Below are 25,995 nucleotides of genomic sequence, written 5' to 3' on the forward strand. Positions count from 1 at the left end.
GGTGCAACACTAGGGAAAGCGATGGACTCAGTAGGGGTACAATTTACTATTCCCACTCCAGTTGATGCAACAGTGGGGAATGCGTTGTACTCAGCAGGGATAAAATGTACTATTCCCACTCGAGTCATTGCAACAGTAGGGAAAGCATTGGATGCTGTGTTGGAAGCAGAGGTGGTAGGAAGACTACAGGCTCGAGCACACCCATGGCAGGCTGCCGCCCACGTCGCTCCTCTCAAGACTGGATGAGCCTAATTTTGTTGTCTCGGGCTCCCGCAGTGCGGGATGCCCAGTGTGTTGGAAGCGGAGTGGGCAGGAGGACTTAAGGTCCCGAGCACACCCTCAGCAGACTGCTGCCAATGCACATCTCTCACACCAAGAGGTGCCTATTTTTGTTGACTGGTGGTCCAGATGCTCGGGACACCAACTGTGTTAGAAGCGGAGGGGGCAGAAAGACTACAGGTCCCGAGCACACTCGCGGTAAACTGCCGGCTACACCACATCTCTCACACGCAAAGGCAGGGCCGGACTGGCCATAACGGGCACCGGGCAATCCCCCGGTGCGCCGCACGGGTGGGGGCCGGTTTGGGGCCCCTGGGGGCCGTTTATGTTACAGGGCCGTTTTTGCAGCCTAGCTGCAAAATCGGCCCTGTAACAAAAACGGCCGAAAACCGGCCCCGGCAAAGACCTCGGCGGCACCTCCAACCCCCCGAGTGGGGAGGGGGGCGGCCGAGCACTTTGCCAGGGCCGGTTTTGGTTCCCAGTCCGGCCCTGCGCAAATGCACATATTTTTGTTTCCTGGTGCTCACTCTGCAAGGGACACCTGTTGTGTTGGAAGCGGAGGGGGCAGGAGGACTACAGGTCCGGAGCACACCCGCAGCAGGCTACCGCCCACTCTGCATCTCTCGCACCCGAAGGCACCAATTTTCGTTGTCTGGGGCTCCCGCTGCACGGTTTGCCCATTATGTTGGAAGAGGAGGGGGTAAGAGGACTACAGGCACCAAGCACACCTACAGCCAACTGCCAGCCACGCCGCATCTCTTGCACCTGAAGGCACCTATTTTTGTTGTCTGGGGCTCCCACTGCGTAGGATGCCCATTGTATTGACAGCGGATGGAGGAGGAGGACTACAGGCCCGAGCACATCCGCGGCAGGCTGCCCCCAACACCACATCTCTCACGCCCGGAGGCACCTATTTTTATTGTCTGGAACTCCTGCTGCATGGGACGCCTGTTATGTTGGAAGCAGAGGTGGCAGGAGGACTACAGACTCTGAACACACCCACGGCAGGCCTCCACCCACACCACATCAATCACACCCGGGAGTATCTATTTTTGTTGTCTGCGGCTCCCGTTGCCCGGGATGCCCCTTGTGTTGGAAACGGTGGGGGAAGCAAGACTAAAGGCCCTGAGGATACCCACAGCAAGCTCCCACCCGCGCCACGTCTCTAACACCCAGAGGCACCTATTTTTGTTGTATGGGGCTCCCTCTGCATGGGACGTGCCTGGGGAGTCTCCACAGACGAAGACCATGCCAAGATCCGGCCCTTCTGCACCTCGTCAGTGGCCAATAGAGGATGGGCTGGGCCACAGCTCTTGGTTTCTGTCATCGGGCCAAGCTATATAGAGATACTGTTGTTTTTATTTTTCCTGTTCTTGCCATCTGTTGCCCTGGAGGTCTAAAGGAAGTTCAATGCCATTTTGTCTGAGTGAACATGCACTGCATGCCCTGCTTAACCCAACATAATAGACATTAGTGTGGGCCAATCCAGGGCTAGCACGGACCGCTGCATGGTGCAGCGTCAACACTAACACCAATACCTACACCCCAAACACGTACAAACATGGGCAAAGGGAAGATAAACACAGGCAAAACCTGGGTTGATACCGTATCTACCTTAGACTTCTTCTTGGTCAGGGCAGCAAATGTAATCTCTAAAGAAATAGCCCTGGCTGAGAGGAGGCTTTCCTTGGAGGCAGAGAAATATGCTCAGGACCCTCCCCCCTTTGTTGCTCCTGAGGAAGTAGAGAATTAGCTGACTCTTTGCCAAAAGTAAAGTTACTTGCTGAGGTCACGAACGACAAAGTTGCAGAGCTATCCTCAGAAAATGCTATTATTTTAACTAAAGCACTGGTCCAAAGGAAGATGAGTGGGGGTGAAAGGGTAGCTCAGCTACACAAGAAAGTGGCTCCCCAGCTACACAAGCCAATACTGATCTGTATTGAACCCCCAGGTTTTTAGTTGTTGTTTTTAATTGTTGTTTAAGGCACTGTTGGCCCCAATGTTGTCTCAGCTTGTAGGGATAGAGGCCAAGCTCAGTCATCTCATCCTGTTTCAACCTAGCACTTCAATTAACAAAGCAAAGACAGTGGTTGTGGGGACAGTCATACCTCTGGGCCTACACCTATTGGTCTTACAAGGGAGGGGAGGACCTCCAGTGAGCACAGCCGCACAATGTAGGAGGGGGAGTCTGTCATCACTCAAGGGGCTCCCAGGGGTCAATTGTGCTACTGAGACCGCAGGTGAGGCCGCAGGTACATCCCCCATGAGGTCCGCAACTGGCCAGGGGGATGCCCCCAGAGGAGAACAACTGTTTAATAGGGTCAGAGTTAACAGGTCCAACACGAATAGACCCCTTATATCTCAAGTGGATGCATTTACTTCCTAAATCTGCCACCTAACTCAGCTCCCTCGGCGGCCATCCTCCCATTAAGCAGGATATGAGGGAGTCCGGCAGACATGATGCACAAGGTTATACACTCCAAGATGAAGAAATATCTTGGGGGGATTGTGTCGTGGTCAACCTAAGACATCCTACATATACAAAAGCGATGGTTGAGAGCCCAAGACACGAATACAACAATCAGGATTTTTTCCCCTTCAACACCTTTATCCCACCAATTCTTTTTTCCCAGTTAGCCATGGCCGGTTTGTCCCCTTGCCCTTGAGGATTCCACAGGATGTGAATAGTAGGATCGAAGTCCCACTTGCCAACAGGTTTGAATCTCTGATAAGTCTAGACATTATCAATTGACAAGTGTTATCTGAGAGTGGGTTGATGAGCCAAGGTGTCCATTGCATCTTTTCAAGTGGTCCCTACTTCCATCACTCCCTTTATTATGAAGATAATGATTTGGAATATTGCAGGGCATTTGGGCCAAAAGAGACGATGCGATGTGGCTGAGAACATTTGAGTTTTGCCATATAGCTGTGTTGCAGGAACCCTGAGACACAGACGAATATTTTTTCATGGATGGATTCTCTTCATTTATTAAAGTTGCATCCCCCTCAGGACTGGCTAAGGGTGGACTCCTTGTTCTGGTTTCGCTCGAAATCCCCTGTACCGCTTGGTTGGTGGAATGTCACTTATCCCACTTGTTAGCAGTTGAGCTGACATTCACAAATCATCCCCCTTTGTCGGTAGTGAATTTTTATAACTCTTTCTACAGAAGATCTGACACGAACATATTGCCACACTGGAGGGGTTTCTCAAACATTATGCTGAGAAGTGTGATGCTCTTATCATGAGTTTACAGTTCTAGGTGGTGTTAATACACATTTTTGTCAGCTAGACTGCAATATCGTAAAAGGCGATTTGAATGCAATATCATCGGTCTCACCTTTGAGCACACAGAACAAGGTCTCCGATTTTAAGGGCTACTTGCAGCTAATAACCCTCACTGTCTAGAACAAATGGGAGTAAGTGATTCTGGTCCAACTTACTCAGGCAGGGGCTGTTCTTCCACCATTGATTTCATTATGCTTTCTTCTCTCTTGGTGCGAGCAGTTCCCAAACTGAGAACCTGTTGGAGCAGTTTCAGCGACCATAATCCTTTAACACCTGAACTGACCTGGACTTCGGATTTACCCATGGAGGAGGGCAGGAGCATACCGATATAGTGCCATTAGCACAAGTGATCAAGCATGCAGACTAAAGTGGAAGAATGTGATACCGGAGGCCTTTTTAGAGAACCTGTATGCAGAAAGTTCAGTTGACATTGCACCATGTCTTGAAGTAGAAATATGGACAGATCTGTAATAGATGCCTTTGATAAATTAACGAGGTGGATTGCTGATAACATATCTGTTCAGGGACAGAAGGTATCAAGGGGAAAAGGTGGTTTGACGACGATTGCTCCAAAACACATAGGAACCAAATTATAGCACTTAAGCAGAAACCCAGGGTTGAGAAAAGGGTCAGGGTTTACAGGAGAGCATATGAACTTGCCGCTCAGCAGAAGAAAAAGTACATCAGGGAACGGGCATGGGAGACCCTTTGTCAGGCCAGTGTGCTGACCAACAGTTCTAAGTTTTGGGAAGTGGTAAACAGGCCTTTCTTTTTAGATTCAGCAAACACCAGAGTGAATTGCACCATAGCCGCTGAGAGATGGGTTCAACATATTGAAGAGACCTGTAGTGGGGATGACCTGGAGGACCCTGACACCCTGTGGGAGCCTGGAATATACATGTTACCATTGTTTTTTAATGTAGAAGAGGCGCACAAAGCAATTGTGGACACAGCCGGGGGAAAAGCTCTGGGCCCGGATGGGGTACCTTTGGATTTTTACATAGCTGATCCTGTAACATGGGCAAAGATCCTGACAGGGTTTTTTAATACGGCCTGTATGTGTGGCTTGCCCTCTTCCTGCCCTAAATTTAATAAAGGTGTGAGGGATGACCCAGCATTAGACTGTCTGATTTCTCTCTTGGACTTCATAAATCACAGGCAAGGTGGTCCTGGATCATTAAACCTCCTGGTTAGATAATTTTAATGTTATTTCAGATTTGCAGTAGGGCTTCAGGCAAGGCAAAGAGATTCTGGATCAATGCATTTACCTACACAAGGTCACAGGAAAATATGCCATAGCTAGAATGGGTTGCCTGCACATGGTGTTATGGTCTTAACCTCGGCATTCGACCACATCATCAAATCCAAGTTCTGGCCCACCTTACTGGACATGGGTATAGACGCAGATCTGGTGGCTTGTTTACACAGCTCTCATTCTAACTTCACAGCCTTGGTGAGTTACAATGAGAATGGTTGTGTATTGGCTTTCTGGGAGGTCAAGGGAGGTGTTAGGCAGGGTTGTATTTTATGCCCCTGCTGTTTACCATCTATATTAGCAAGGGGACGCACCGTTAGAAGCCTGCAGAGACATTCCCAGGGCTGGTACAAAACTTATTCCTGCGTTATTATAAGAAAATGACGCAGTGTTACTTACTCGGAATGCCATGGTCTCCAAAGTCTTTTAAATTATTTAATTGATTTATGGATTAATTAGACCTTTCAATCAATTTTTTAAAATTGACTACTATGATAATTGGCAGTAAGAAGGCCATTAGCTGCAAGCTCTTCAGCAGGGCGGCGGAACTCACCAAAGTTTCCACTTTCCCTTATTTGGAGGTGTTGTTTGATGAAAGAGGGTCATGGGTGGTTCAAATAGCACTTACATCCTGGCAAGGGCAGTGGGTGCCAATATGGACTTTGCCCAGAGGTTAGGGGCTTAACCTGTACCCACCCTAATAAAGGTCTATAGAGAAAAATGTATTACAATGGCCACCTGCGGTTGCAATCTGTGTGGATACAAAGACGTAATTGAACTTCAGGGGGTCGAGAAAAAATTATTGCATATACTTCTTGCTTTTCCCACCTGCACCACCTCCTTTATGATGCACGAAGAGCTTGGTCTTGGTTATATTTCTGACCTTATTGCAGTTGCACCACTAATGCCCTGGCTGAGAATTTGGTCAAGTCCCATTCCTACTTTAAACCACCATGTTTTAGAGGATTGTATTGCAATTTAGGAGTCTTTGAGTATCGTATCACCTGGCTAGGCTATGTAATGGAGCAGCTGAGGAGGATAGACTGCCCTGAGCTGTTCACAAGCCCAAGACCATTACGCCACAGTGATATGAGGGACATCAAAAACATGTTTTTGGCTAGGCGCATGGGGGAATAGTAAGGCACAGAACTTGCCAAGCCCACAGTGAGACAATGCATAATGTTAAGCACAAGTCCACTAGGGCAGCTTTATTTCTCATTTTTTATTAATGTTCACCACCGTTTCCTGCTGATCAGATTCATGTTTAATTTTATACACTGGGGGTTCAGCGACTCCATCGCCGACCTTGCCAGCACCCACGCACTCGCCTCCATGGACTACAACCTCCTTGGGGACCTGAACTTCCACCTCGAGAACAACAACAACGCCAACTCTGCCACCCTGATCGACAACCTGGCCAACCTGGGCCTCAGACAACATGTCACCGCACCCACCCACGCCGCCGGCCACACGCTGGATCCCGTCTTCTCCACAGGCTCCTACGTCGGCTTCGACCACACCACTGAACTCCAACTGAACCGACCACCGCTGCATCCATTTCACCTTCAAGAAACCAACCACGCACCACCGCACCCAACAGCTGCCTCACCGCTGCTGGAGCAAAGTCACCAAAGACCAGCTGATCACCTCCCTCGCCAAGAACCCACCCACCGACCCCTCCAACCCAGACGCCGCAGTCCGAAACCTCAGACAGTGGATAGACGACTGCGCCAACACCCACGCCCCACTCAAGAAACCCTCCAACAGCCACGCCAACAAGAGAGCCACCTGGTTCATCGACGAGCTCCAGACCTCTAAACGCACATGCCGGAAACTGGAGAAGACATGGCTCCACGAACGCACACCGGACAACCACACAGCCCACAAGGACGCCACCCGCCGACACCACCACCTCATCAGATTAGCAAAGAGATCCTCCTTCAAAGATCGCTTGGATAACAACGCACACAACAGCAAAGAGCTCTTCAGCATCGTAAAGGAACTCTCCAACCCCAGCGCCAACGCCAACGACATCCCGCCCTCACAAGAACTGTGCGACTCACTAGCCATCTTCTTCCACTGCAAGATCGCTGACATCCACGACAGCGTCAACACCACGACTGCTCCAACTACGCCAGACTCCACCTCCCCTGTGAACACCACCAGCGCCAACCGCCTGACCTCCTGGTCCAACGTCAACGATAACGAGACACGCAAGGTCATGAACTCCATACACTCAGGATCTCTGTCTGACCCGTGCCCACACCACGTATTCAACAAAGCAGACGCAGCCTTCGCACCTCAATTACGGAAGGTCATCAACATCTTCTTCGAAAGAGCGACATTCCCGGAAAGCTGGAAGCACGCCGAAATCAACGCCCTCCTCAAGAAGCCCAAAGCGGACCCCAAGGACCTCAAGAACTTCCGGCCTATTTCCCTGCTCCCGTTCCTGGCAAAGGCCATTGAGAAAATTGTCAACATGCAACTGGCCCGCCACCTCGAAGACAACAACGTCTTGGACCCGCCCCAGTCCGGATTCAGACGAAACCACAGCACCGAGACAGCCCTCATCGCCGCCACAGACGTCATCCGGTGCCAACTAGACAACGGCGAAACATCAGCCCTCATCCTCCTGGACCTGTCAGCTGCCTTCGACACGGTCTGCCATCGCACTCTAAAGACATGCCTCCTAGAAGCCAGAATGTAAGAGAAGGCTCTTGACTGGACCACCTCCTTCCTCTCCCGCAGAATCCAGAGTGTCCGCCTCCCACCCTTCCAATCCGAAGCCACCGACATCATCTGCGGCGTCCCCCAGGGCTCATCCCTCAACCCAACGCTGTTCAACGTTTACATGGCCCCCCTCGCACAAGTGGCCCGCCATCAATACCTCAACATCATCACCTACGCTGATGACACCCAGCTCATCCTCTCCCTCACCAAGGACCCACACACCTCCAAAACCAACCTCCACGAGGGAATGAAGGACATCGCAGATTGGATAAGGAGCAGCTGTCTGAAGCTGAACTCGGACCCACCACCTCAGTCTGGGACGATTCCTGGTGGCCGACCACACTGGGAACAGCACCAACAACCACTGACCATGCACGCAATGTAGGATTCATCCTCGACTCCTCCCTCTCCATGTCTAAGCAGGTCAACACCGTCTCCTCCTCCTGCTACAACACCCTCTGCATGCTCCGCAGGATCTACAAGTGGATCCTGACTGAAACAAGAATAACGGTGACACAGGACCTCATCAGCAGCAGGCTGGACTACGGCAACTCACTCTGCGCAGGAATCCCAGCCAAACACCTACGACGACTACAACACATCCAAAACGCCTCCGCCCAACTGATCGTCACCGCACCCACCCACGCCGCCGGCCACACGCTGGATCCCGTCTTCTCCACAGGCTCCTACGTCGGCTTCAACCACACCACCGAACTCCAACTGGACCGACCACCGCTGCATCCATTTCACCTTCAAGAAACCAACCACGCACCACCGCACCCAACAGCTGCCTCACCGCTGCTGGAGCAAAGTCACCAAAGACCAGCTGATCACCTCCCTCGCCAAGAACCCACCCACCGACCCCTCCAACCCAGACGCCGCAGTCCGAAACCTCAGACAGTGGATAGACGACTGCGCCAACACCCACGCCCCACTCAAGAAACCCTTCAACAGCCACGCCAACAAGAGAGCCACCTGGTTCATCGACGAGCTCCAGACCTCTAAACGCAGATGCCGGAAACTGGAGAAGACATGGCTCCACGAACGCACACCGGACAACCACACAGCCCACAAGGACGCCACCCGCAGACACCACCACCTCATCAGATTAGCAAAGAGATCCTCCTTCAAAGATCGCTTGGATAACAACACACACAACAGCAAAGAGCTCTTCAGCATCGTAAAGGAACTCTCCAACCCCGGCGCCAACGCCAACGACATCCCGCCCTCACAAGAACTGTGCGACTCACTAGCCATCTTCTTCCACTGCAAGATCGCTGACATCCACGACAGCGTCAACATCACGACTGCTCCAACTACGCCAGACTCCACCTCCCCTGTGAACACCACCAGCGCCAACCGCCTGAACTCCTGGTCCAACGTCAACGATAACGAGACACGCAAGGTCATGAACTCCATACACTCAGGATCTCTGTCTGACCCGTGCCCACACCACGTATTCAACAAAGCAGACGCAGCCTTCGCACCTCAATTACGGAAGGTCATCAACATCTTCTTCGAAACAGCGACATTCCCGGAAAGCTGGAAGCACGCCGAAATCAACGCCCTCCTCAAGAAGCCCAAAGCGGACCCCAAGGACCTCAAGAACTTACGGCCTATTTCCCTGCTCCCGTTCCTGGCAAAGGCCATCGAGAAAATTGTCAACATGCAACTGGCCCGCCACCTCGAAGACAACAACGTCTTGGACCCGTCCCAGTCCGGATTCAGATGAAACCACAGCACCGAGACAGCCCTCATCGCCGCCACAGACGTCATCCGGTGCCAACTAGACAACGGCGAAACATCAGCCCTCATCCTCCTGGACCTGTCAGCTGCCTTCGACACGGTCTGCCATTGCACTCTAAAGACACGCCTCCTAGAAGCCGGAATGTAAGAGAAGGCTCTTGACTGGACCACCTCCTTCCTCTCCCGCAGAACCCAGAGTGTCCGCCTCCCACCCTTCCAATCCGAAGCCACCGACATCATCTGCGGCGTCCCCCAGGGCTCATCCCTCAACCCAACGCTGTTCAACGTTTACATGGCCCCCCTCGCACAAGTGGCCCGCCATCAATACCTCAACATCATCACCTACGCTGATGACACCCAGCTCATCCTCTCCCTCACCAAGGACCCACACACCTCCAAAACCAACCTCCACGAGGGAATGAAGGAGATCGCAGATTGGATAAGGAGCAGCTGTCTGAAGCTGAACTCGGACCCACCACCTCAGTCTGGGACGATTCCTGGTGGCCGACCACACTGGGAACAGCACCAACAACCACTGACCATGCACGCAATGTAGGATTCATCCTCGACTCCTCCCTCTCCATGTCTAAGCAGGTCAACACCGTCTCCTCCTGCTACAACACCCTCCGCATGCTCCGCAGGATCTACAAGTGGATCCTGACTGAAACAAGAATAACTGTGACACAGGACCTCATCAGCAGCAGACTGGACTACGGCAACTCACTCTGCGCAGGAATCCCAGCCAAACACCTACGACGACTACAACGCATCCAAAATGCCTCTGCCCAACTGATCGTCAACGTCACCCGCCGCAGCCACATCACCCCCCCACCCGAGAGACCTACACTGGCTCCACGTTGACAAGAGGATCACCTTCAAGCTCCTCACCCACGCACACAAAGCAATCCACAACGCTGGATCAGCCTACCTGAACAGCAGACTCAGCTTCCACACCCCCACCCGCCAGCTCCGCACCGCCAACCTCGCCCACGCCGCTGTCCCGCACATCCAACGAAAAACCTCTGGCGGCAGATCCTTCTCCTACCTTACCGCCAAGACAAGGAGCACCCTCCCTACCCACATACGGCAGACCCAAGACCTACTCGCCTTCAGAAGACTCCTCAAGACCTGGCTCTTTGAATAGCAGCAGCACCCCCCCTCAGCGTCTTGGGACCCTCATGGGAAAGTAGCGCGCTTTACAAGTACTCTGATTGATAGTGGTTCCTAAATGATTCTCAAAGCCAGGTTCTTTAAAGCCCTGTCCTTGTGGTAATTTTTCAGAGCAAGCAACCATACATTTTGTATTTTTCTGTGACTTTTATAGTATTTTACGAACAAATGTATACTTCTGTTGGTAAGGACATGTAATTTTGGACAAATGAGGCCCACCTTAGTGTATCTGCAAATGCTATCTTCCCCCATGGTCTGCTTTGGAGTTGCAAGCTTTTTTCAGGAGCTCTAAAACATAGGAAGAAGTTATTTAATGAATAGAGATCTCCTATTTGATTCTGTGTCTAAGGGCATGTTTCACTCATTATTAATTGTGGTATGTATCATGGAGTGCTCCAGACAACACTGGTTTTGTGCTTTCACTGTTACATTTGACCTTTACATGTTCAACTTTCTACTTCTCATTCTGTGATTCTGTGTTCTTGCTCTAAAGTCTTGCTTTAACTTATTCCTTATAAAAAGTGTTATATGGTCTTTATTCTTCAGAAATTGGAAGTGAATATGCACCATTGGCCTGTTTTTAAATATCCATGTATTTGATCTGATTTTAGGTACATATATTTAATATGCTTTTATGGTCTACAATGGCTAAAAAAAGAACTATCGACCTACTATTCCCACTCCAATCTGGGAATACAATGGACTCAGGAGGCGTAAAATGAGCTATTTACACTCCAGTCGGTGCAACACTAGAGAGAGAGTAGTTCACTTCAAAGAAATAACATATTTTAACAACTCTATTAAATAATAAAAAAAATATTTACATTTTAAAATATATAGCTAACTTTTAACAAAAATGAAACCAATTACAAAATTATTACAATTTTGTATAAATATTATCGATTAAAACAAATAATAATTTTATTACAAAACCACTCTATATTTTCACAATCATAACAGCCCGCAATTAAAATGTAATTGAATGTAATTGAAATTAAAAGCATAATGCATTAACATGATACATCATAAATAATACAATTAATAAATGAATAAATAATTTAAAATTTATTATTGCATAATAACTTCCCACCCTATACCTATACAAACTAAACAACACACACCTAAAATATAACTTAACAAATATGATAATGCCACAATTAGCATAATTATCAATTAAATAATTAATAACAAAATAATAAATATCAATACATTATTTCTTAATGAACTTCCCACCCTATACCCCTAAAATCCCCACAACCCCCACCAAAAATATAGCTTAAAATTGAAATTAATTACACCATCACATAATTATCTATTAAATAATCAAAATAATTATTACTAAGTTTTAATTCATTTATTTTCCACTCTTTATCCCTACAAACCACACAACCTGCACCTAAAATATATCTTTAAAAAAAATTAAGGATGCAATTAATTATCCATTAAATAGTTAATGTTATTTTGAAATTAATCATTTAATAATTATAATTAATTTACTTCCTACCTTGTAAATCTGCATACCTCACAACCCACTACCCACTACTACACTAAAAATTACAAATAACAATAAAATTAATTTGAAAAACAACTAAAAATGTATAAACTATATTTAAAACCTTTAACATTACTTGTACAAACAATTTAAAACATGTACAATTAAACATATACTACAAGACAAAGTTAATTAAAAAACAATATTCTTTAAAATGATATTTTTGTAAACGACATGAAAGACAAACATTTTATTATTGTAAATGATATTTACAACATAGATATTTTTGGATCTATGACATAATATCGACAGACAGAATATCGACATACAAAAATATCGACACACAAATATCGACATCAAAAATATCGGAGTTATATCTTCCTAATGGTAAGTACAAAAATATCGAAAATATAATATCGTAGTACAAAAATATCGGAATTAAAAATATCGTTTTTTTAAATGTATTAATAATAATGTAAAAATAATTTAAAAATACATATAATTTTACAAATATTAAATAAAAACATTAAAACATATTTTAATAATTATAACTAATACATATAAATTTAAAATAAATTAAAAACTCTACATATAAATTAATATATATACTTACTCCACATATTGCAATAGTAGGAAAAGCGTTGGATAGCGTAGGGGTAAAATTACTATTCCCACTCCAGAGGGTGCAACAGTAAGGAAAGTGTTGGATAGCGAAGGGGTTTAAATTACTATTCCCACTCCAGAGGGTGCAACAGTAGGGAAAGCGTTGGATAGCGTAGGGATAAAAATTACTATTACCACTCCAAAGGGTGCAACAGTAAGGAAAGCGTTGGATAGCGTAGGGGTTTAAATTACTATTCCCACTCCAGAGGGTGCAACAGTAGGGAAAGCGTTGGATAGCGTAGGGGTAAAAATTACTATTCCCACTCCAAAGGGTGCAACAGTAGGGAAAGTGTTGGATTGCGTGGTGGTAGAAATTACTATTCCCACTCCAGAGGGTGCAACAGTAGGGAATGCATTGGATAGTGTAGCGGTAAAAATTACTATTCCCACTCCAGAGAGTGCAACAGTAGGGAAAGCGTTGGATAGCGTAGGGGTAAAAATTACTATTCCCACTCCAAAGGGTGCAACAGTAGGGAAAACGTTGGATAGCGTAGGGGTAAAAATTACTATTCCCACTCCAGAGGGTGCAACAGTAGGGAAAGCGTTGGATAGCGTAGGGGTAAAAATTACTATTACCACTCCAGAGGGTGCAACAGTAGGGAAAGCGTTGGATAGCGTAGGGGTAAAAATTACTATTCCCACTCCAGAGGGTGCAACAGTAGGGAAAGCGTTGGATAGTGTAGGGGTTTAAATTACTATTCCCACTCCAGAGGGTGCAACAGTATGGAAAGCGTTGGATAGCGTAGGGGTATAAATTACTATTCCCACTCCATAGGGTGCAACAGTAGGGAAAGCTTTGGATTGCGTAGGGGTAAAAATTACTATTCCCACTCCAGAGGGTGCAACAGTATGGAAAGCGTTGGATAGCGTAGGGGTAAAAATTACTATATCCACTCCAGAGGGTGCACCAGTAGGGAAAGCGTTGGATAGCGTAGGGGTTTAAATTACTATTCCCACTCCAGAGGGTGCAACAGTAGTGGAAGCGTTGGATAGCGTAGGGGTTTAAATTACTATTCCCACTCCAGAGGGTGCAACAGTAGGGAAAGCGTTGGATAGCGTAGGGGTAAAAATTACTATTCACACTCCAGAGGGTGCAACAGTAGGGAAAGCGTTGGATAGCGTAGGGGTAAAAATTACTATTCCCACTCCAGAGGGTGCAACAGTAGGGAAAGCATTGGATAGCATGGGGGTAAAAATTACTTCCCACACTACTCCCCCTTTAACACACAACACACTACACATACAAAAAAACACAATTTATATAATTTTCAATTAATCAATTAATAACAATTAATAATATTAAATTGATGTAATTACAAATTGACTAATTAACACATATTAATTACCAATTAATTAACAATAAATACCAATAAATAAATACAATATCTTTAATTGATTACATTTAATTACATCACACCCTATTCCCCTATAAACACACAACCCACTACACATAAATAAATCACATCAGTTAATCACTTAATAATTATTAATTACAAATTAATTATTAATTAACAATAACACAAAATTAAATATATTAGCACATTAACTCTAATTAATTTAATTTACTAATTACTATTATTTAATTACCAATTAATTAACAATAACAAAAAATTAAATATATTAGCACATTAACTCTAATTATTTTAATTAACTAATTAATATTAATTAATTACCAATTAATTAATTATCAATAACAATTTAAAATATTAGCACATTAACTCTAATTAATTTAATTAACTAATTAATATTAATTAATTACCAATTAATTAATTTACAATAACAAAAAATGTAATATATTAGCACATTAACTCTAAATAATTTAATTAACTAATTAATATTAATTAATCACCAATTTTTTATTAATTAATTTTTTTTACAAAAAATATATTAATTAATTAATTATTATTAAATTACTTCCCACCCTATTCCCCTATAAACCCACAACCCGCTCTGATACTAAAACGCTAAATGTAAACAAAATTACTAATTTTCAAACATACATTACAAAACATATTTAACAAACATATAAACAACATAATAAAATACATAACACTAAACAAAATTTCGATATTAATATATTTCGATATTAGTAACATACATAGCTTAAAAAATTATATTCTGTCTGTCGATATTTTACACATTGATATTCTATACCGTCGATATTAATACTTCGATATTAATGTATATCGATATTTTAAGTTCGATATTTTGTCTCACTACTGATATTTTTAACTTCGATATTGCTTACCTAAGAAAATTGTGATTCTCCTAATGAAATCCAGTTTCTCTAGTCATGGTAATAGGAGAATCGCAATTTCATTACAAGACAGGAGGCTACCATTATGCATGTTGGTAGCCTTGTAAGACAACATCAGACATATGAGCGATTGGTTTGCAATAGTGTTGAGCAAAAGTTCTAGAATTGGACCAATCAGCTGCTTTAAGAATATCATCCAACTTACCACCGGACCAGAAGGACTTACTGGCCATTGCACCTCTGATAGAATGTGGTTTGAAAACATTCAGATCGATACCTGCAAGGCTCATAACAATTTTACCCATCTAGCAATAGAGGTAGAGGTAATAACTTTGTGAGGTTTAACAAAGGAGATAAGTAACTGATTCACACCGGAGGGGCGAAGAGCATTCATTCTGAAGTCATATTCTTTCATACAGTCTACAACACAAAGTTTTTTACATATATCAAAACGTGGGTAGAAAATAGAATCAGACTTGGTCTTGGTTCTTCTATACAGCTCAAATTTGACTCCAAACATGTTATAAGATCTATTAGAAATACCAAGAGCTTTAACATCAGAGACCCTACGACAAGATATTAAGCAAAGAAGTGTAGCCAGTTTGATGGAAAGGTTCTTTCTGTTCAAAAGGAAATTATCAGGCCAATTAGAGAAAAGGTCAAGAATTAATTTGCCATCCCATAGAGATTGATATCTTGGTTTTGGAGGTCTCCATAGTCTGATACTCTTAAGGATTCTACAAATAATGGTGTTTTTACCTACCATTTTACCGTTGACCAGAGCATCACCTGCGGAAATAGCTGATCTATAACAGTTGATAGATCTATAACTAAGACCCCTTTCAATTTGTTCCACAAGGAAATTAACTATGTCAACGATAGGTGCTTCCAAGGAATCCAGGTTCCCTTCCAAGCACCAATGTAACCAAACTTTCCAAATGTTGTTATACTGGTAGTGTGTCCCAGGGGCCCAAGATTCTCCGAGGAGAGTTGAAGCTGTAGACGAACGTCCTGCAAGATTATTGGATCTCCTGACACTCCCCAGGCAAGAAGGTTCAAATTCCCTATTTGAACAAGAGGGTGAATTTGAGTGTCTACGTCTGTAAGAAGGTCCGGGAGGGAAGGAATTAGGTAGGGAATGTCGTAAGCCAGCTCCAGGGTAGTGGGGACCCATGCTTTGGGAAGGCCAAAAGGGAGTCACTAGGACAATGAAAGAGTGTTGATTTCTCACCTTCTGAAGGACTCTCTGGATCATGGCAAAGGGGGGAAAAGCATAAGCGTTGATCCCCCTCCCAGGATTAGAGATACACGGTCACTGCTAGAGCACCCGGGTCAGGAATCCAGCTGTAATAATCCATCAATTGGAATGTCAGTCTGCTCAAAAAGAGATCTATTTGGAAAGGACCCCAAAAATTGTTGAGGGAATTGAAAACAGATGTGCTGAGTTTCCAGTCACTGTGATCCAAGAGGAACCTTGAGTTCCAATTTGCACAAAGGTTGGATTTCCCTGGAAGGTATTCTGCTCTTAGAGAGATCCTATGTTCTAGGCAGAACATACAAAGTTTTTTGGCTAAGTTTAATAGGTCTACCGATTCGGTACCCCCCAGGTGATTTATGTAGGCAACAGCGGACATGTTGTCCATTTTCAGAATGACTGATCTGCCTTGAAGAGAGTGTTTGACACTCATTAGTGCATAAAGTCCTGCGGTCAGTTCCAGGTAATTTATATGGTGCGAAGATTCTTCTTGAGACAAAACCCCTCCAGTGTTCTGATCCAGGAGACAGGCACTCCAGCCATGAAGGCTCGCATCTGATTCTAAGACAAAGTCTGGTGTGGAACCAAAGATCGCTCTGCCGTTCCATGCATCCAAATTGTCTAACCACCAGGTCAGTTCCAATATGGCCTCTTGGTTTAAGGAAACATGATCTCAGAAGCCTGATCTCAGTGCCCTCGCTTTTATCCTTTGAAGGGCTCGATAATTTAGGGGGCCCGGAAAGATAGCTTGTATAGAAGAGGAGAGAAGACCCAAGAGCCTGGCTAATTCCCTTAAGGATGGATTTTGTTGTTTCAGGACGTGTCTTATCTCTTTCCTGATGTTTAAAATTTTCTTTGGTGGAAGAAGAAGAAAGCATTTTATGGTGTCTACGGTGAAACCCAGGAATTCCATAGTCCTTGAGGGAGATAGTATCAACTTCTCCTTGTTTATGATACATCCCAGGTTCTCTAAAACGTCTACTGCAGTCTTCAGGTTTTGAATAATTTGAGAGTGATCCTGAGACAGGATAAGGATATCGTCTAGGTATATGATCAGACGAATAGCCTTTTCTCTTAAAGACGAGGCGACAGCTCTTATTACCTTGGTGAAACACCAAGGGGCTGAGGAGAGGCCAAAGGGAAGAGCCTGGAATTGAAAAAGATGGTTTTTCCAGATAAACTGAAGGAAGGGTTGGTGTTCCTTGGCCATAGGAATGGTAAAGGAAGCATCTTTTAGATCTAATTTGACCAACCGGTCCCCTTCTAACAATAGAAGATGGATGCCCTTCATCTTGAAGTGTCTGTAAACAAGGTATTTGTTGAGCTCCCTTAGATTTATGACGGGCCTCCATCCTTTGTCCTTTTATCTACAAGGAAGAGTGTGCTTACAAACCTCAGCAAGTCCATAGGGACTTCTACAATTGCACCTTTCTGAAGCATTGAGGAGATTTCCTCCTCTATTATTTTCTCTTGAGCTAAAGTGAGGGGAATTTCCCTGGGAAGTGAATTTTGAATTGGAGTTTCTGTAAAATCTATAGTAAATCCGTTCACAGTCTTTAGAACCCAAGGGTCTTGAGTGATTAGTTTCCACGTCTGAGCAAAGAATTTTAGTCTACCTCCCACCTTTGGGGGAGAAGAAGGGGGAGGATAAAGAATCGTAGTACTCACTTTGAGGGTTGGTGTCACTAGTTGCTCCTCTTGCTCTAAAGCCTCTTGAACGTAAGCCTCTTCCTCTTGGCGGGTTGAATTGAGTTTGACTGGAGGGTTGGTAGCCTCTTCCACCGTAACCTCTGGATCTCGAATAGGGCCTGCGGTTGAAGATGCAGGAAGAGTAGCCCCTTCTTCCGGCTCAGCCAAAAAGGTTATTAGAATTGAAGACTCTTTTCATATTCTGATGGGCTTTGTCTAATGCCGTGAAGGTAAATACGTATTTACCTGAGGTCTTAATTAGATCTTCACCGAAAAGCAAACCCTTAGGGTTGAGTGAGGGTTCATTGTCCGCTAAGTCACTCAATTTGGGACTGATCTTAGTCAAAACTACCCTTGTCCTCTCGGAGTTAGGACCCACATTGGCATTGCCCAACTAAACTAGGGCCCTTTGACTCCAACCTCGAATTATATCGGTGTTCAATGGGAAGCCATTGAGGTAGCTGTCTTCAGCAGCATCGATGATTTTAGCTAAAGGTCCTAGAACATCCAGGACCCGGTCTTGGCAAATCTTAAGGGATCACTCTAAACCCTTTCTGGGATCTCTCCCAAGTTTAAAATTGTATGTTATTAGTCTGGTTCGAGGTTTGGGGTCTGGCAGACCTTACCCTCAATTGACGGTCTAGAGCATTCGGCTCTTAAAAGATTGCGGGTCTCTCTCTCCAGAGGGTTTTTCAACCATTTTGCAATAAATTTGCTAAAGTGTTCATGGGGGACCCACTCAAAGCTCCTGGGATGTTTGATATTAAGGGGAGAGAACACCTCCTTACCTAGAGGGTCTATAATGCTGTCTTTTGAGGAGGAAGAGAGATTATCCTCAAAAGGTTGGGAATCAAAATCCTGCTCGTCCTCATTTAGGTCCAGGATATATTCATCGGGAAATTCAGAGGCATCATCATGATCGTCGGAATGAATTTTATCATCATGTCCGAATTGGAGACCATCATAACTTTGAGCACATGGATAGTTTGTGCCATGGGGACACCCATATATTTTGTGCCGCTGAGGACACCTTTCAATGTCGTGCCACCAAGGACACCTGAAGTGTTTGACGTGCGAAGACCTCCCATGAATTTTGAGTGCTAAGACCTCCTGTAGTGCTCTTTGGCGTATACTCAATATTTTTGTTTTTTTTTAGATTTCTTACCCCTTATTTCTATGAGATCGTTATCATCTGCCAGGTTATCTTGCACTTCAAGGGCATCATCCTCTTCAGAGGGGAATGATCTTTTTGACACCATAACCTGGGATAGTGTTGAAAACTTACAGGATCTCATTTCTTTGTGAATTATACTTTTGATTGCCTCATTTCCGATATCGGATACAGGGGCGCTAGCCTCATCTGAGTCTGTGTCAGACATTGTGTGAAGAACTATAAAGGATTATATCTTCCTTTTTTTTTAATATATATTTTACTGCCAAATATATAATATGTCCCCCTTTTTTATATATATATATATAGGTCTGGAGGTTAGGTTAATAAGGGGGAGGAGAGGGTTAAAAAATTAGTTGGTGAAAGTCCTAAATGGAGTAGGAATGACCCAGGGAGAGAGCCCTAAATGGAGTGATTTTAAGGCCAAGAATTCGCTAAATCATTTTAAAAGATCCAGGAAGAGCTCAAACGCGTCTCCGATCACGAAGAAACAGCTGATCTGCATGCCGAGCAACTGCCTGAGGGCTCGAGCGCGATCACCTGTGGTCTGTTACTAAGATACGCTGAAAGCATGGATGAGGGGAGAGAAAAGACCCTTGGCAACGTGGCAACGCTACGCGCGTTGCCAAAGGTATTTCCTCTAACGCTGCCCGATGTTAAGGAGAGCGTTGCAATGTGAAATGGAGGCAGATCTCGGCAGAAAAGAGATCGCATGTACCGGCATGTCGGTACGGGGACAGAAACAACTGTTTACGCTGTCAGGAGGTACGAGGCGAACAGAACACTACAAAAAAACACCGTGAGGTAACCGCGAGGCGCGAGGTGAGCAGGGCGGCACGCAGCCACGGCCGGTGGTAGGTATAACTGCAGGGCGGTGATGTAGGGAGGGGAGGGGCAGGGTGGGGGTTTGTAATGTATGGATGACGGACATTAACAGGTAAGTAAACATATAAATAAATAAAACGAATTTCGTTGCGCGCAATGCATCGCATTTGGCGATGCAGTGCACACAACAAAATTCATTTTACTTATTTATATGTTTACTTACCTGTTAATGTCCGTAATCCATACATTTCAAACCCCCACCCTGCCCCTCCCTACGTCACTGCCCTGCAGTTACACCTACCACCGTCCGTGGCTGGGTCCACGCGCTATGCCAGCGCGAGAGAGGTCTAACCTCTAAATGAAAACAAGCCAAGCTAAGCGTTAAAGCGCAATTAAAAAATGCGAAACGACATGGGGAAACAAATGGGCAAGGTCGGGAGCCGGCCTCCATAAATTGGAGGTCGGGTGAGGGGGAGCAAAACACACAAATGAGCCATGACAAATGTACAGTCATGTATAACAAAACACTATCAAGCGATAAATTAAAAAGCAATGACAAGATAAGGTATCAAAGTAAACATGAAGAACAATCAGCAGGAGCAATAAAAATAAGGAACTTATCTGCTTGGAGCCACATTTAAAAGAGGCTGATTGTTATGTGCTCATGCCTTTTATATGTTTACTAATGTTCTATTGTGGAACCTTTGCTTTACGATGCATGCGGCTGCTTGAGTCTGCATTAAAAGTGATATGCATAATGGTAGCCTCTCGCCTTGTAATGAAATTGATATTCTTGTCAATGGTATTCCTGCATCATGATATTTGTGTATCACAATATTAAAAAGTCAATCTTGTCTGACTACCAACAAAAGGGAAGAACGTAACTCTGTGTGTGTGTGTGTGTGTGTGTGTGTGTGTGTGGTACTTAGGGTAATCTTTTATTTTCTAAAGATGACATTACAGGTGAAATGCATCAATCATCAAAGACATTCTAATTTAGCTCATATATATGCTTATGTTCTGGCCTAGCCTTAAGAATTGCATCAATAAGGTGCGATCCACCCAAGCTAGGAAATGGCACACTTATTTACCATTCTTCTCCAGCTTCTACATTAGTAATATCTGAATTCATGGAAAAGAAAACACCTCACGTGTTTCGCCATCTTTAGAGCATATTGGAAGTGTAGAAGGCTCAGTCCAGGCATGAGCTGAACACTCAAGTAAAAATACATGGGGTAGTCTGCCAGCTTACTGCTTATGAATTGTGATTTTGGAACTCGCTGAAATTTTAAAAAGTTGCATGTGTTCTGTAAAAAAATTCATTTCAAGCGTACTCACCATGTCATAGAATGTACCATATGCACAAATCATATTCCCGTGTAATCTCAATTACCAAATGTAAGATGACAGGCTGGTAGTGGTCGCATACAAGTGGATTTGTTTAATGTATGCTTTTAACATGCTGGTAAATCCATTAGAAGATGAAGGGTATTATCACAATTTAAAAAAAACAGCATCCTTGCAAGATTGAACTTACTCTCTAAAATAGCATGTGCATCGAAGCAAAACTATTTATGCTAGTCTGTCCCTTTCCAGGTGTTTCTTGAAGTAAGTATTTGCATTTGGCATCTCTTTAGATAAACCCCACTTATACCTCATTTATTGTGAAAAGTTTGGGATTTTTGTTGATCATAATTGATGCAATCATTTCATTAAGTCAATATTTCGAAATGTATTTCCCATAATATTAGCTTTTGATATTCTTTGTTATATATCCTTAACAGAATCCTAGTGGGGTGACAGTCATGCAACATTCCTGGCAAGTTGAAGATGGACTAATAACTAATTCCCTACAAATCCCAGAATTGGCAAGGTAGGGATGCTTTGCATCTGTTGGTTTGACGTACTGCGGCAGGCCATTGGCACGAGCAGGGACTGTTTGGGATTGGTTCATATTTGCAGAAAAACTGAATTCTGTATACAGTACTAACAAGTACTCCAGTGGTTATCATGCTGACGGTATAATCTGATACCATGAGCTCAACTCTTCTTTTCAGTATCTTTATTCTGTTACTTTTTGTACCATAAAAGAATACACGAACAATAAGACACCTAAACTTCAAATATTGCATGAACTCAATTCATATTTTCCAAATCTGTTCTGGAATTTGTGAAAACAACTCAAGGCCTGGACTTCTACACCCAAGGTTGCCTGTGGAATTTCTCATATTTATTAAGCTAACCCAGGAGTGATCATCTACAAATACACATTAACAATTCTACTGTCTCTCAGATGTGGACATTTGTCTGTAAACGTGTCGGGGGTTGAGGGGTGGTGAGCGTGTGCCCCCATTTATTCCATCCATTATTACAAAAGAGATGCTGAGAGTTCAACTTCACAGCCAGCATACCATTACTTGTAATCTGAGCATCTACAAGAGCATTACAAAGCACACAGTGGACTGTCACTGCGTTCCTGTGAATACACTGAGGCTCTCATTTAAAAAATAATTCCGTAGGGCAGTGCAGCAAGCCTTTCTGCTGCACTGCCCTACGTCAAAAGAAAAGGGTAGGAATGTGCCGTATCTATGAGACACGGTACATTTCTGTCCTCTTACATATCCCTGGTGAACATATGGCTGCCATGCACCAACTCAGGCATGGCATTAAAATCTGGTTTATTTTTGGGGGGAAGGGATGCCTCCCCTCACAAAAACAACCCTTACGCCAGCCCTCGGGAGGCGTAGGCTTTTTATGCATTCCTTGGTTTACAGCATGTTGTAAATCTGGGAATATGTCAAATGTCATGGGTTTATGTGGGAAAACCTAACTTCACGCCCATGGCACTCCTACCCATTGTAGTGAGTGGCAACGCAGCGACTTGCACTGCGTTGCCTCACACCATATCTACGAGGCCAGGAAAAGCCATGCAGGGTGGCTTTCATGGCCTCATAGATTTGGGTAAGCCCAGTACGCCACCGGAATGTCATAAATAGTGACATTCTGGCTGATTTTTTGGGGTTGAAATTTGAAAAGTAATGACTCCGTCACCATGAGAGTTTTCTCCCTCTGCATGCGGGTCATTAAAAAGTTTTTACTTTTATGCACTGCCACATTTTGGTTGGTGGCTTCTCAAAGTAAAAATGGACCATGTGTCTGCCCACTCTAAATTGGGTGGGTTGACACTGGGGCAAACCTCCCACAGCCATTACTCTGTCAGTCTGTCGAAGCGGTATGTAGGTGGCAGAGAGGAGTAGTCTCAGCCATCTACATACTGAAGGTCTGCCCATCTGTAAATCGTGCGGGCAGACCTTAATTTTGACAGAGAGGGCACTCCATTGGCTTTGCAAAGGAGTACCCTCTCGCAAACTCTAAATTTGGATCTTTAAGTTGAATTAGGGTTTTTTCCACATAGATTTAAGATTGACCTTATATTTTCTTTGCAGCTGTGGTGAGTGGAAAATTGTAGCAAGCTATCAAAATGATCCAGACAAGAAGTTTACATCAGAATTTGAGGTGAAGGAATACGGTAAGTACTAGCTTTTCTATCATCTGGGAAAGGAAAGCAAACTACACAGCTAAACAATAGCTTCAATGTCTGAACTGTTATGTAAAAATAAAACTCTGGGGTTTACTATCCTGAAAAGTCACACAAATTAGCATGACCACAGCTTTTGCTTCAGATGACTTGCTTTCTGAAGCCCACTCTTCAGATTTGATGAAATCCTGAAAAGCACACATTAAAAAGCTTGTGTAAAAAGGTGGAAGAGATGCAAAACATGAAAAAAAGCAAGCATTTTTATAAAAAGGTCTTAAAAAAGAAGAAAGAGCATGCAATCCCTGGTAAGTATCCTCAAAATGTCAACTGGACCAGATGTGATAAAACCATGCAACAGCAAGACAGGCAAAGGCAAGCCAGGAGGTGCTGGCCCACTGCAAGAAGCAGAAGTGAGAAGCAGAAACTTTGAAGGAGAGTGGAAAACTTTTGAGGAGAAACCACATTTCCATATCGTAGCTGCCATGGTTCCCGAGAAATTTAAGCCCTCATTACGAGTGGACCAATGAGTTCCAACCCGCGCGTAAATCTCGGTTTACGCACTAGTCAGAATTACAAGTCTGGCTCTATTTAACGATAACTATCGGATACTTTAAATACCTCACATGCTGTCAAATTTAAACAGGTTAAACCCGACGAAGTTTAAGAAGGCAAATTGTCTGATATTTACTGTGCCATGCGGATCTTGATGCATTACACACCAAAATCTGCATGTTATTCCCATAATCCCATGATAGGTGTCATTTATTGCACGCCATGTGACATTGTTATTAATCATGTTTGACAAATTACATCTAAACTGGTATTCAGGCCCTAAGAAGCCCAGGATAGCCAGGTACCACAAATGAGTCCTCTTTGCAGTAGGGCGAAGCACAGTCCAGCAGGAAGGTAGTGAGGACAATCTGTGAGGTGAATTCTTGTCTCTTCGTGACAAGAAAAGGATTAGTTGCAGATGAGAAGAACCTGAGTACAGGATGTTATCATCCCGATGAGGAAACAAAAGAGTAAAAAGGTGACAAGAACCCCTTCTTAAAGCCTTTCAGTGTACCAAAAAACTGAAAAATGTTGCCAAGTAATTTGGAGATGCAAAAGAAAACATCTCGTACCTTAGATACGATATGCAAAAATTATTATTGTGTTGAGTGAGATACAAATTTTTGAGGCCGGTAATAAAACTAAGAGTTGGATTTGAGAGTCTTCATTGAAGGTTGACCCTTGGGGTCTAGAAAACAGATCCAGAGAAGTGAGAACGGGAGCTTTACACTGCCTTTGCTAGTTGGGAAAAATACACAAAAAATAGAAAATAAGCAGTCCCGGGAGGACACTCACCAAACGCTTCAGCATAGAAAAAAGTTCAATATCGAATGTCAGAACAAATGTCGGTAGTCAAAGAAGAAAAACAAAAGCTAAAACTCAACACTATTGAAAGCAGCAGTATTTCAAGATGCCTCCAGAACAGAGAAGGTTGTGATCTATTTGTGGACATTAGAATGAGGAAAGGTCAACTTCACATTGACTTCAATGGTAATTTCCCCATGTTGCAACCTCTGTCGATCTTTTTCAGAAAGTTCTCCACCTCGCCCTTGCAAAAAAAAAGTATAGAAATATTGAAATAACTAGTGAGAGTGATCGTTCAAGAGTTTTTTTTTAAATGGCCAGACTTTCTGACCTACCATTGGAAATCTCATGAAAAGTGAAAAACGGGGTTCATGAGGAAGTAGAGATTATCAGCCTGATTCATTAAGCCGAAATCGGCTCGCAAAGGGCCAGATTCTGAGAATCTGGCCCTTTGCGAGCGCTATTTTTGCATTTGGGATTCATCATCCCAAATGCAAAAATCGGTAATAGCGATTTCGCTATTTTGCGAGGAATTACATTTAAGGAATCTCTATTTGAGATTCCTTAAATGCAATTCATCATCCATTTAAAAATTGCGAATTCGCAATTTCGGCCCGCTATTTACCGCGAGGTCAAACCTCGTGGTAAATAGTGAAAACTTAGAAAAATGCTTTTAAAAGCATTTTTCTAAGTTGCATGTTGCACACACACATGTCCTTTGGACATGTGTGTGCGCAACACCTGTTTCAATTTGCATTTAAGGGATGCTACAGGGTGTCCTTATGACACCCCTGGCACCCTTTAAATCGCTATCTTATTTGCGATTAGCTAATTGCTTATCGCAAATAAGGAATACTCCCCATTCATTCCTATGGGCCTTTTGGCCCATAGGAATGAATGGGGAGTTATTCCTTATTTGCGATTAGCAATTAGCTAATCGCAAATAATGAATGTGTAGGAATCGCATTTCTTTATGCAATTCCTACATGAATCCCATTTTGCAAGTCCTTAATAGCGATTCGTTATGAATCGCTATTAGGGGCTCGCAAAACGGGAGATTGATTAATCAGGCTGTATATCCTCTAAAAGTGTTATTCAAGACTAAATTATTTAATGTTGTCCCCACAAAAGATTCTCATTAGGAATAAATGTTTGGGAAATCATTTTTTGTTCTAGGATGAATTAGTTTAATTTAGAAATAAACCAAATAGAAACCATTCTTTTCTTTTTTTGCCAGGTACTACAAATTAATGGAACAATGGAAATTGTACTTTCCTTTAGTT

The 25,995-nt window shown here is 43.8% G+C and overlaps 1 protein-coding gene across 1 annotated transcript in view; it reads left to right on the forward strand.

The window, feature by feature from the left end:
* Window positions 1-25,995, forward strand: part of LOC144752100 (complement C3-like) — a 1,799,539-nt gene that overhangs the window by 135,175 nt on the left and 1,638,369 nt on the right. The window contains exons 5-6 of the mRNA XM_078640046.1: window positions 21,603-21,691; window positions 23,265-23,347. Coding sequence (XP_078496172.1) covers window positions 21,603-21,691; window positions 23,265-23,347 — 172 coding nt within the window. The remainder of the gene's footprint in view (window positions 1-21,602; window positions 21,692-23,264; window positions 23,348-25,995) is intronic.

This window comes from Lissotriton helveticus, chromosome 1_1 (genome assembly GCF_964261635.1).
Source record: "Lissotriton helveticus chromosome 1_1, aLisHel1.1, whole genome shotgun sequence".
Taxonomy (NCBI): domain Eukaryota; kingdom Metazoa; phylum Chordata; class Amphibia; order Caudata; family Salamandridae; genus Lissotriton; species Lissotriton helveticus.